Below are 14071 nucleotides of genomic sequence, written 5' to 3'. Positions count from 1 at the left end.
CTTGTACGGCAGCCAGTGGAGAACCTTTCAAACTCGCTCCTGTCGGACTTTCGCCTGTCTGCCCTGTTAATCTGATCAGGAGGCCATCTTCCTATAACTGTGTTCATAGAAAACACATACACACCTTAATAGTTAACACAGAGCAGCCTATAGATATTGCACGTTGATCTACGGTGGAGGTGTCGTCCTCAAACGTCCTCAAAAAGAGTGTCTTCTTCTGCAATGCCAAAAACCTCCCTGAATCAGGAGAGACTGACTAGATAGCTCATCGGCACATGGTCACTGAGCAGTACCACGGAGCACATCTAAAAGCCCGTATGGGCAACGTCTCCTGAAGTCTTCACAAATGCGTGCACAAGCGGACGGGCAGCAGATGGTGCAAGCAAGCAGCAGAATGGCGAAGCAATGAAAGCGCTACATCAATGACGCAGGAGGGGTTAATGAAACCAATGAGCGAATGAAGTCATTTTCGAGAATAGGGAGGCAGAATGTGTGCGGTCAGAGTGAAATCTGGGAGGAAATCAGACCGTGGATGAGATGTAGCTGCATTTGTGGAGCACCTTGTCCTGAAAGTTGAACGCAGTCCTGGAAATGGTGAATGTGCGCAATTAAGAATGAGTAAAATGGCACTTCACTTGCCCTCTATCAGTAAATAAAGTATGTCAAAGTCCTCCATTTCCAAGACGTGGTGACAGAGGGTGTCAGAATTATATCTTCTGTACAAAAAAAAGAAAGCAAAAAACAAAAATGTAAACCCTATTTTCTCCAGGGACAAGTGCACTTTACTGATCCATGCGATTTCTTTTCTCATATCGTGTTTCCTGCACTTAGTTTCTAATGGGATTGCATGTAGATTTGCCTGCTTTTTAAATGGAAAAGGACTTCATGGATGAGAACGGTTCAATAATGTGAACTGAAGTTGTTACCACTTCTTAAAGTGACGAATCTTTTGAGCATCCAGGCGTTCACACGGTTAAATTACATTGCAGACCCCCGGAACAGACACGTCAAGCTGTTCATCTTCAGTCAGTTTAAATGTTTAAACTGTGTAAAGCAGAATGTGACAAAAACGTCAAAGAAAGAAAACGTAAACGTCCAACAGAACGGTTTTGATTGCCCTGTATCCTGAACTCCCCAAACAGCATCATTCTGCCTTCTGTTCATAAACGCTTGAGGCGAGAGCAACACCTGTGCGCCGCATCCCTAAGGTACTTGAGATGAGGAGAAGCAAATAATTTACAGTATACAAGGTCTGGATTCACCATGCAAGAATACTTGTTTTACTTTATACTCATTTCTTTTTTTTACCTTGTGAGTGTCTTGTGTAACATTTAATAAGCTCAAACTACATCCAGAGTAATTTACATAAAAGGACAATAGTTATTATAAGAGAGCTGGATGAGGTGGTAACCATAGTAATGAGTGCATCCTGAAGAGCAGGTGTGGGAGTGGCCAAAGTGGTGGCGTTGGGGGGGAAACGGAAGGGGAGGATCCTATGGCGATCAGCGACATTCCCACACTTTGACCGTTTGATCTACACTTCCTGTCACCACGTAAGGAGAAGTCTTGTGGAAATCTGTGGAAGAAAGGATGAATATTGCATTTATTTAATGGTGTAATGAAACCAAATTTCACCATTTCCAGGCAGACATCTGCTTGGCTTACCCAGAGAGGTAACAAAGTGTTCATGGGCACTCAGGGTCTTCATGCAGCGCTTGTTCTTATAGTCCCAGATACGCAGGGTCTTGTCATCAGCACAGCTCACTACAAATCTCCCACCAGGATGGAACAGCAGTCCACGCACCCAGTTATCGTGACCGACCTGAGAGGCGAGAGAAGTAAAAGATGAATGAAGAAAGAGAAATGATGGATAAAAGCCCAGAATTTGCTATATGATTCAGTAGATTAGTAAATTGAAAAAGTCACATCAGTGTGTATTTGAAAAAGCGGTTTGCTAATACTTCACCAATCAATCAAATAAAAAGCAGTAATACAGTATGATATATACACAGTGGCCATGTTCAAAATAGTATACAACCATTCCAAGACAATTTCTATATGCATGGAATTCCGTGTATACATTTCACAAAATGTGCATTATAAAATAGAGCACATTGTACTGGCTAATGCAATGCAACTTTAACAGCATGAGAAATGAAGCAGAGGGAATCAGCTGCTACTTTAAACATCCCCTCTTTAACTCATTATTAAACTGGACTGTTATTGACTCTTTATATAAACAAAATTGGATAAAAGAAAATTGTTTTCAAAATGTTGACCATTAAATAAATAAATGGTAGCCCATTTCCACCACAAATAAGAAAAACGCAATACTCTGGCAAGTCTTTAACGACAAGTTACAATTATTTTATAGTAAGATTTTAAAAAGTATCTAAATTATGACCAAGTGTTAATGAGTTAAGCTGAAACTAACAGGCAATTAAAACAAAAAGTCATAATTATGAAAAAACATTCCAACTTGCCAGGTATGACTTAGTGTCTCATAATTGCAACTTGTCAACTTCTCATATTTATGACAGGTGCAGCCACATTTCAAAAGGAATCCATATAATCAGTAATTCTACACAAATGTCCCATGCAGATTTCACAAATAACACAGCAAAAAGTCACTGTGTTAACCAGCAGAAAGTTGCTTGGTTTGAAAGTTACTTTTTTGTGAGCAGTGCTTCATACATTTTTACACTATTGATAATCAACAATGGACCTTTTTTGTCTTTTTTGAAATTTCACAAATCTCATAATTTAGTATCTCAATTTCACAATTTTACTGACAACTTGTGTCAATATCAACCTTTTATCTCTGAATTACGACTTAGTATCTTATAATTTCAGTTTGATTTCATTATTATTTCTATTATGTGGATGAAATGGGCTTCTGTAGTGCATACTTGTTAACAGCTTAAAAAAAAAGAAAAAAAGCAGAATGCAGTGAGCAGTACATTTTCTATTCTGAACACAGGCAGTATAGCTATAGATATAATACAGTGAAGCTGCCTGAACTATAGCTTAACTCACCAGTGTCATAAGGCACATGCCAGTACTTATGTCCCACATTTTAATGGTCTTGTCTCTTGATCCGGATAGCAGGAATGGCCCAGGCTTTCCACTCTTCTTGTTCTGGAAGAAGAGAGTAAACATGATAAATTATTAACAAAAGACAATATATCATTCTAGTGGATCATGATGATGCAGAAAAGGGAAAATGAGGTTCACATCAACCAATGTACAACAATGTACCTCAGAACCTGTAGCCTCAGATATGGTGGGGTGTGCGCTCTCAGGGGCCCAGGAAATGCACTCCACCACATGCTCGTGCTCCCGCAGCTCCGCCTTGCACTCCTTGGTGGCCACCACCCACACGCGCACTGTCTGGTCATTAGAGCAGCTGGCCAATAGTGTGCCGTCTTGATTGGGCCGGACCATACGCACCCACTCCCTGTGACCCGTGAACGTCTTCACACAGTAGCTGTGGCAAGACAGAGAGAATCAGTATACATGGACATGCATATGCGCATATGCTTCCAGAATGTTTTGTATTGCTTTAAAAAAAAAAAAAAAAAAAAGACATTATGTAATTACTTGGCTTGAGGCAATAACATTGCAAAAACTACAAGACATTCAAAGCTACACATGTGACTCACTGAAATCCTTGAGTGTACAATATTCAGATCACAATTACCCATTCAATGCACTTCAGTATTACTCACCCAGTGGCCACCTCCCACATTTTCATGGTCTTATCCCTGGAAGCAGACACTATGTGATCACCGTTGGGCATGATGGCAACTGATGACACATTGTGATCATGTCCTGAAGATGTGAGGAAGATGAATGAGATAAAAGGTGCAGGGAAAAGCTTAGTTACAGTCAAAACTCAAGCAACTGGGACTTTTGATTAGAAGCATAACCATCCAATGTCAAAAAATTTTTTTTTTTACCCGAATCTTCATTTTAAGTATCTAAGGTCATTTACTGACCGATGTAGAGTAATATGATTAAAAGAGGCACCTTTGTTATTTGAGAGAGAGAGAGAGAGATTAAATCTGTCAGCCTGGTTAATCCTGACCCTAACAAACCTTTACCCCTCCCCCTGGATCAACAGGTCCTGATTGAGTCTCAGCGTCCAGAGAGAGGATTCTCCAGCACACTAATAAGGATCCCAGTAAGCTTTAAGCCTATATTGGAGGTGGCTGCAGTACATGGTAGGTCAAAGGCCATTTAAGGAAGTTCTTCCAGCAGTAGATTTGAATAATGGTAATAATGTGGTAGCAAATGCAGGAAATATATACCATGCATGGTCCTGATGCACTCAAAGCCCTGGAAGTCCCAGAGTTTGATGGTCATGTCCGCAGAGCAAGAAGCCAGCAGCTTTCCAGTCTGATCAAAGGAGATGTCCTGCACCGAGTCAGTGTGACCTTTCAGGGTACGCTCGAAATCCCCAGCCTCGTAGTCCCAAACCTGCAAAACAATGCAACGGAACATACTTACACACTTGTTTCAAAGTGATTCAAAATAATAATAATGTTGCACACTTTCAAAAACAGTTTGTGTAGCTTGAGTGCTCTGGTACTTTCAGAACATAGGTGCTTTCACACAGTGCAGTTCTAGGAACTAGCCAGCAGGGTCGTTCCAAGAGAAAAATTTTCTTGGGCCATTTTCCTGGTTGCATTTGCACTGGCAGCAGGAACTCTGAAGAGGCCGATAGTGATGTTTTTATTCGCGGTATTTACAAATGTCAATAACCGATGAATGGAGGACGCGGTAATAGCGGAAATGGAATGTAAACGCACAATTTACACAATTGAAAGAGCATGAAAATTTGACTAAATCTCCTATGACAACTTGCAGTGTTATCATCAAGGATGAGAAAAGAACACAACGCTGTACACAACAGGTAAATGCCGTTATCGAAGTTTTCCATGTTCATGGCACTGAACCATGCTTTGGTAGTGGCACTGGTAGTTCCTATAGATCTGTCTTAGACCTACTCTGAAGTAGGAGCTAATTTAGTTCCCCCAAATGGAGTTCCTAGAACTAAAACCGTTCCTAGTTCCTGCAATGCAAACACGGCAAAAAGCAGAAAATTCCGCCAATAGTTCTAGGAACTATGAAAAGATTCCTCTGGTGCGAAAGCCCCTAAACACACAGAATTCATTTTTAAGAATCAAACTACACCAATGCAATTCTGGACAAAACCCACAGCCAATTAGAATAATCATAATGATAATATAATAAATATCATATTATACATTAAAATTTGCAATCAAATAAAAATATACAATAAATAATATACTATATAGTAGTATAATAATTGTTCAATAACTGATATGATCTGATAACATATACACAACATTATATCTCAAACTTCTGAATGGTTGTGTATACAGAATTATGAAAAAAACAAAACAAAACTAGAGTGCTCATTATTAGCGAGTGATCCATACTGGGAACATCTTAAAATAAATATTTTTCATTACCTAAGCCAAAATTCTTGCAAACTCATCAAGTGACAAACACAACAAAAACAGGACTGTTTTTGCATCGTTCAAGCCAATGCACCACTCACACACTGTTATAACTCAGTGCTGGATTTCCCCAAAACACCAAAGACTGCTAGAGCTGCACAGTATCATTTACATTAGGCAAATATTAACACACGGAGTCATCAAATACTTTTTTTGATAACCAGTACCGTTTTATTTTTGCAAGCTCTACGTTACACTAAAGCTCCAATCTAGAATGTTAATGTACAGTAGCAAAGGTTTTAAACGGTGCATAGAAGAGTATACCGCTTCAACTGCAAATGGCATAAGGTTAGACAACAGAGAATATAGGGGAGATCTATAAGACCTATATAAAAAGGTGTGATGCAAAGTGTCTCCAGCAGTCTGGCTGTGATATTTATTTGGGATCTATCCATGTCTTGACATGTGGAAGGTACAAAGAAACGCACAAAGAAAGATCTGACAGAAATGCAGGCTGAGAACGCTTATAACTGCACTGCCTGGTGTCCAGAGAACTGCTCACTGCACCGTTGCCCTGGGAAACCAGAGCATCATGATTTCTCCATGGAGGTACTCAGTGACTCAGCAGAAAAGAATAAGAGCAGATGGATTTATAAACTGAAACATGGCACAACACACCATATATATGCATACATCCTTGTGCAGCCTATCAAAGTCAAAACATCTGACACAAAAATACAGTCAAAAAACACCTTTATAGTGGCGTCCTCTGAGGCAGAGACCATGATGCTGAACACAGGGTGGAAGATGACACGCGTGACAGGGCATCTGTGGCCGCTGAGGGCGTACTTCTCAGGCGGGCGTGGGATCCACTCTTTGGGGTCTCGTTTCTGTCCCACGGGGCCTCCTAAAGTGATCTCTTCCTTAGCTTCATTTAGTTTGGACTCCAACTCCATTACCTAACAAAAATACAAGAAAAACTGGGATTGTTTATATTGACAAATTGACACCAGTGCAATTATTTAAGAGATATAGCCCAGTTTTTTTTTTTTTAAATAAGAAATACTGAAAAAATGATTTACTGACCTTTTTTTGTAATCTGATGACTGAAGTCCATTTCTTTTCCAAAAGGCCTGCATACTTCTTGTCCAACTCTTCATTCTGAAGAAATTACAAGTAAGAATGAGACCTAATACATTTTTCCATTTTCAAGCTTAGTGTAAAAACATGCTATTACCATATCCAACTCTGTCTCCTTCTTAAAAACAGAATATGCTTCTTCAAAGCCATTAGAGCGCAAATAATCTGCTATTGCTCGATTTCTGAAAGAAAAAAAGGTGATTTTATTAGATAAAGTAATGTGGAATCATGCAGCCTCTATGAGAACATGATCAGTTTGTAATCATCACCAAATCTATTTAGATTTAATACATGTACGGTAAATGATCAATGAGGAGACCGCTCTTATCACATTAGCAGTGACATAGAGATGAAGTCAATATGCAGCAGGTCACATAATTACAGATCCATGTAAATTTTGTTAGGGACATCAAGACTTGGACACTGAAAAGGCTGAAAAGTTTTGTGAGTGACAATGGCATTCAAATGCAGGAATGAATCAGCTACATTATTGTTATGAAGTAACAACATTTAGATAACTTGTGTACAGACTGTGTGTACAGAACAAGATTTAATAGAAGTGACAAATGTATTTAGTGGCAGTGTGAACAAGGCTATTCTTTTGCTTTTGACAGATGTTTTGGTGATGCAATACTCATGTCCTACAGACCAATTCGGTGAAGCAGTACAGGTGTGTGATACGACGATTTTTGATCATGGATGATAAAAATGTCTCCACGATCTGCTTTTGAAGAAATATCGTAGTATCGTGCTACAGCGCACATTCTATCAGTTGCAGTTCTGGCGCCGCCGTATCAATATACTGTACAACGCCACATACATTCACATCAGTGTTAACTCAGTGGTAGAGTTACAGGACACTGCACTTATTCGCAATCACAAAAGTACATTATTTGCATGTGCTTTAAAGCCTTACTGGTTAAACGTTTCATTCACGTGCTGTTCTGACATGCGCTTTTTCTGAGCATGTACACCCGAAGCGCGCGCACTAAAAAAAAAACCTGTTAAACAGCGCCTGATCACTGAACCAAGTTATCTTTTGCGCTAATACTGTCAAAACACACAAGGTTTACATATAGACTCATTTGGTTATGTCTAAAATGAAAGTAAACATTTGAGAGAAAAACGGATACGTACCAGTGTATATTAGATGCGTGCAGGTCTTAAAGGGACAGTACTAAACATGCTGCCAACTGTCATTAAAGGGATAGTTCACCCTAAAATTTAATTTCTGTCATTATTTACTCACATGTTGTCCCAAACCTGTATTAATTTCATTCTTGTGCTGAACACAAAAGAAAATATTTTGATCAGGGCTCGACATTAACGCTTGTCCGGGACAAGTGAATGTTTTGGACGGGCAAGTGAAAGAGAAATTTACTTGCCCAATCGGACAAGTAACTTGAAAATGTCAATACCAAAAACAATAATAACTGCCTTTATTTGTGATATAGCCTTTGTTATAGGGGTGTGTTATATATATCGTTTGCGATAATATCGTAATAGTTGTTTTAACGATGTGCGATTTGACATTATCGAGTATATTGCAAAAATCAAACAACACGCCTACAGAGTGCACGCATACATTAGGCCTACGTAAAGAAGTCTAGTAGGTTAGACTACTGCACTTGTGCGTTCTTTCACTGCATGATTCAGTAATAAAATGCATGAAGAATGATCAGGAAATTCAAGATATGGGGGCAGAAAATTGATATATTTATATAATTTCATATAGTTAAACAATATCACACGAAGATCGAGCGCTGTTTTTTTGCTCCAAAAATCAGCATGATTACAAATGTGATTTTATACAACAGTTCAATAAACAAGAAGTTAATATTAAGAGACTTACGTTTTAGACACTATATTGCCTGTTTTTGTTCCATTTCGCCAACAAAAAATAATTCCAAACACAGCTACAGCACTGTTTTGTGTCTCTGAGCAACATGGAGTTTTGTTCCAGAATGAATCAACAGTTTAAATGATTCGGTTCAATCGCAATGACTCGCTTATTAACAGTGACTTGATGCCACCTACTGGTGGTTTTAATTTCACATTTAAAGTATTTTTAAATTATGTCCCTCAGAGCTGCATTAAACAGTGGGTAAATATATCTATTCCACTTCAGATGCAGCTTCTGTGCTTCCTCTACATTGCAGATGAATTTTGTTGATACGGATTTCACTATTATTTTGTTTATTTTATTTAAAAAGAAAAATCTAACTAAATAAACTAAATGTGACATGCTCACAAAATCTACTACATATACTCTATAAACACTATACTAGGTTTTGTATAACTACAATAAATAATTATAACTCAATTTAAATGTATTTTTTTCTCTCTGGGCAAGTAACTTTTATACTCGGACAAGTAAATGATAAATTTACTTGTCCGAAGGACAACCACATGAGAATGCTTAATGTCAAGCCCTGTTGATGAATGTGGGTAACCAAACAGTTGCTGGTCCACACTGAATTTGATAGTAGGAAAAAAATACTATGGAAGTTGCTACTGTAGCAACTGTTTGGTTTTCCATTCTTCAAAATAGCATTATTTTCAGCAGAAGAAAGAAACTCATTCAAGTTTAAAACAACTTTTGAGTGAGTAAATGATGGTATACTAATAAAACACTTTTTATTTTTGGGCAAATTATTCCTTTAAATGTTAATAAAAAAAACAAAACACAGAGAAAAATCACTCACTACTCTTGACTGAAAAACTTTAATACAGTTGCTTTAATGGGAATCAATATATATAGTGTTTTATTTTTATATTTGTTCATTCAATTTCTTGAATGCTACTGCTAAATACACATATATTATATATTATGTGTATTTGTAATGTGTATCTTTGTTCTCATTTTTTAATAACAAAGATAAAATAATGTCAATGATTTTTATCGTCACCCACTTTGGCCTAAATATCCGACATTCTTTTTTTATATTTTGTTACCTTGAAAGGCTTTGTCTTTATACTAGGGAAATTAGTTTGGCTGTAATGCTTAAACAACTTGCAAAATAGAAAAACCAATATGACAAATAATCGTGAAATTTCTATAAAAAAAAAATAAAAAATTGTGATATGATATTTTTGCCATATCGTCCACCCCTATGAAACAGTGATGTTTTTTTTTATGGGCGGAAAAGTGACTGGTGCCAGAAAGTGACAGTTTTCAAGTAGCAGTCTATGGAAGCCATGGAATTAAAGAATAAAAAAGGTACATTTGAGTTAATATTTCAAAATTCTGACTTTATTCTCGCATTTCTCCAAGATTATATCTCACAACTCTGAAAACAACTTGTCAATCTCTCTTTTCCCCTCGGTTCAGAATCCTTCCTATCCCCATTCCTAATAGTTCCTATCCCTGACTACTGGCTTTTTCCCCCTCAGAATTGATACTCACTATTGTTGAGTTAAATCGAGTTATAAAGTCTGAACTAGGAGATATACAGTGAACTTGCATTTGCGAGAAAAAGTCAGAATTGTGAGAAAATATGTAAATGTTATGTAAAATATTATTAGAAATAGGTTTAAATAGCATTTCATGCTGTAACTGTAGGGCTAATACAATATGTCCCCTATGAACAGCACATGTGAATATTATGTAGACCTATTGTTTAAATCAAATTTATAGGGCCGGGAAGTTACCAAAACACAGCGCCCTGGTTGTCATGGACACTCACCACTAAGGATGGAAAAAGTCTCAAATGACACGGCAGGAAATGCCAAAATGGAGGACTGAGCACTTTTACTCCGTCTCCCGAAACACAGCCTCTTCTTTTCTCTTCCTGTGCTTCATTATGTAAATGAGACTTTCACCTCTTCAGATGATGGTGAATATTTCATGAGCTGGCCAATGGGCTAAATTTAGACAGTGATGTCAGCACTTTCGAGACTAGTTTTAGTAACAGTGACTTTTCTGAAGGAAGCTGTGGAGCACAAGCGGTCCAGTAACCATAGGCAAAAACTGGAATCAAAGAGCAGCCACTTCATTAAATTTTAATTTCTTTTCTTAATGGTGATGTGTATTTTTTTTTCAGTTAAAATACTTTCTCCAATGCCAATTTTATCTACACAGACAACTGCAAGCTAACCACTCATAAGTTGGCTTTCTGAAGAGCTCAAACACTATGGCACTGACTGTTCACTGACTGCCTGATGCAGGGCTCTACGCTTACTTTTCTTTTTAGGAGCACTTGTGCTCCTAACTTAAAAAATGTAGGAGCAGGTTCAAAATTTTAGGAGCACCTTCTAATCAATAATCCAAAATGTTATCAAAAAGTAGCCTTCCCATTACGAGGTGATATTTGACTCCTCTAACTTTATTAAAAGTATGTCATCTTTTGTCAAATTCTTTAAAAAATTATATTTTATAAGCTTTTTAAAAATTGTAATTAAAACGACAGAATAAGAACAAGTAGAATAAGAAATATAAGTTACCAATCAAATTAAATCAGTATTAACAAAATTAATTTGTAGAGGTGGCACAGAAGAACACAAAAGTGGCTTGTAGGGGGATTTTCAGACATTTAATGAGGGTCAGAGGTGGCATGAGTGCAATTAAATCCATAAATTCATGATGATATTAATGTTTTAAATATACAATTTTGAATATAGAAATATTAAATGATTTAAATAACTGAAAAGATACTTTAAAAATTAAACTAAAACTGCCAGCAGGTGGCGGCAAGTCATTGATTTTTATCACTGAATCATTCATTCAAATGATTCATTCGAACAGCTGATTCATTCAGGAATGAATCAAGTGACTGTCTTTATGAATGGGTAATCATGAATCACCGACTCACTAGATTCGTTTAAAAAAAACGCCCGTTCATTCATAAACGAGACACCGCTGTGTTTTGAATCGAGATGCGCAGCGGCTCCACTGTCTTTGTTTTAAACTATTTTCGACGACGAAATAGAGCAAAATCAGACAATAGTGTTATAGTCAGACAATGTAAGTCACTTAATATTAACTTCTTGTTTATTGAATTGTATTGTATTAAATCAGTATCACATTTACAAACTCCCTTAAAAATCATTAAAAGCTGTCACTCATCTTAGTTCATCGCGATCTCACATCTATAATCAACGAAGCTCTCTACACTGCGCAATGAATCTCTTATTTACAACCTGTCTACACTTTGCTTATGAAAGGATTCATGAGATATGCCTGTGATACATTACTCAACGCTACAAAAACACGTAGAAACCTTTGAAGCTCCCCTGAGCGCAATCACAAGTATGATGATGATGATCGGGTCAGTCGCACTGGTGCTCCTAAAAAAAATGTCATAGTCGCACGCAGTAGTTTTCAGTCGCAAATGCGACTGAAATGGTCGCACTGTAGAGCCCTGTGATGGCATTACAAGAACATTTTGCGGTCTCAAGCCCTTCACTAGGGGCTTACCCTAAGCTGTGACAGGCAGCAGACAGGGGGAAAATATCCATTACCCATAAAATTCACATTTTATGCTTTTAAATGCCCCATCCAAAACAGGCCCACTATCTCATACAGGGCTCGCAAAATTTCAAAATCCCTGGTAGCCCTTCGGGCAGGTACTCTTCAGATTTTGGTAGCCCGAAAATTTATTTAACTAGCCCCTCCCCCCCCCAAAAAAACACTTTTTTAAAAATAGCCTATAGAAAATCAGATAAGAGTTTAAATGTCAATCAAAAATATTTTCAATACACAAATATCAACAAATATGAAGTAAGGAATTTTATTTCACTATTTATAGGGTATCTGCAGAATATTTAAAAATAAATTGAAGGCGATTTATGACCCATTTTAAGAGCTGCACAAGTAAAATGAACACAGTATGAGTGGGGTTGGACAATGTCTATGGTAGCATACAGTATTGAGCCATAAAATTACATGATTTACAGTTCAGATACAGGTTTTCAAAACAACAAAAATCTTATACAACAGAATTTCAGCCTTTAGACCATTTTTATGATAAGGGATAAATCAAGCATATAAATCAGGGCTGTCTAAACTCGGTCCTGGAGGGCCAGATTATCTTGCAGAGTTTAGCTCCAACCCTAATTAAACACACCTGAACCAGCTAATCAAGCTCTTACTAGGCATAGAAACTTCCAGTCAGGTGTGTTGAGGCAAGTTGGAGCTAAACTCTGCAGGACACCGGCCCTCCAGGACTGAGTTTGGACAGCCCTGATATAAATTATGTCAATTTAAAACGTATAAATATTACTGTCTTAATTGTTTAGATTTTTAGAAGGCACATTAACTTCTTTCTCATTTACAACTCTAAATGTTTGCTGCGTAAAAACATGAGTTGATATTTGCATTGATCTGACCATAAACAGCAAGAAAGGCTTATTGGAAATGCAAATTTATTCTCTGCCACGAGGTGGCGCTTTAGGAGTGCTGAAATATTGCAGTTTCCCCAGTAACGGCTGTGTATACAAAGCAGCTCTGCGCTCATAAACGCTGCTTTATCAGGAATTATAGGTCTAATTAAATTAAAATGCCAACGACACGTTTCTGAGGACAGTCGATTCCCTTCAGATACATTCAAATAAAGACATCCGCGTCGCGTTTTGACTTGAAAAGTTGGCTGTGCTAATTTAAATCTAGCGGTTTAGCTTTAAAGGGGTCATATGATGCTATTTCAAGTTTTCCTTTCTCTTTGGAGTGTTACAAGCGGTTCCTGCATAGATAAGATCCCTAAAGTTGCAAAGACTAAAGTCTCAAACCCAAAGAGATATTCTTAATAAAAGTTAAGACTCGTCCACGCCCTCCTAAAACGCCTCGTTCAAACATGCCCCCACGTCTACGTCATTGTGTGGGAAGATTTGCATAACACCGCCCAAATGTTTATGCAAAGAAAGGCGGCGTAACTTTGATTCTCATGTTGTGGAGATGCTGTGTGTTTCGTTGTGAAAGCGAAACTACATTGTTTGGCCTTCCAAAAGAGGACACAACTAGAAATCAGGGGTTAAAGGCACAATATGTAATTTTCACCGCTAGACAATACACAACATAATGTTCTTTTTAGCAACGTCATATGACCCCTTTAATAAGAAACAACGGAAGTGTAGACTACGCAGTTTTATTTTACATGTGATTATTCAATTTCTATAGGCTGTTAACTGAATACTTTAGACTTGCATTACATTTTTTTTTTGGTTATATGGCCCACTAATAATTGTGTTAAATAATCGTGATTACAATATTGACCAAAAAAATATATTGTGATATCAATTTTGGCCATATCGTCCAGCCCTACACTGACGATTGAAACGCGAGTTTAGAGCAGTGTGCTTGAGGTATTCGGCCAATCACAATGCACTGGATAGCTGGCCAATCAGCGTACATCTCACTTTTCAGAACGATGAGCTTTGTAAAAATTGACACGTTTCAGAAAAGCGGGGCATAGAGGAGCAACAATAATGTACAGTATGTGGAAAATAAT

The 14071-nt window shown here is 37.6% G+C and overlaps 1 protein-coding gene across 1 annotated transcript in view; it reads right to left on the bottom strand.

Moving 5' to 3' along the window:
- Positions 1-1049: 1049 nt before the first annotated feature.
- Positions 1050-14071, bottom strand: part of pafah1b1b (platelet-activating factor acetylhydrolase 1b, regulatory subunit 1b) — a 27094-nt gene continuing 14072 nt past the window's right edge. Inside the window, exons 3-11 of the mRNA XM_016518669.1 lie at positions 6724-6808; positions 6573-6647; positions 6239-6445; positions 4311-4479; positions 3729-3831; positions 3259-3487; positions 3037-3138; positions 1666-1822; positions 1050-1576 (exon numbers count right to left, since the gene is read on the bottom strand). Coding sequence (XP_016374155.1) covers positions 1503-1576; positions 1666-1822; positions 3037-3138; positions 3259-3487; positions 3729-3831; positions 4311-4479; positions 6239-6445; positions 6573-6647; positions 6724-6808 — 1201 coding nt within the window. The 3' untranslated portion in view covers positions 1050-1502. The remainder of the gene's footprint in view (positions 1577-1665; positions 1823-3036; positions 3139-3258; positions 3488-3728; positions 3832-4310; positions 4480-6238; positions 6446-6572; positions 6648-6723; positions 6809-14071) is intronic.

This window comes from Sinocyclocheilus rhinocerous, unplaced genomic scaffold (assembly GCF_001515625.1).
Source record: "Sinocyclocheilus rhinocerous isolate Xijiao unplaced genomic scaffold, SAMN03320098_v1.1 scaffold387, whole genome shotgun sequence".
Classification (NCBI taxonomy): Eukaryota; Metazoa; Chordata; class Actinopteri; order Cypriniformes; family Cyprinidae; genus Sinocyclocheilus; species Sinocyclocheilus rhinocerous.
This window is presented reverse-complemented; position numbering and strand designations above follow the sequence as displayed.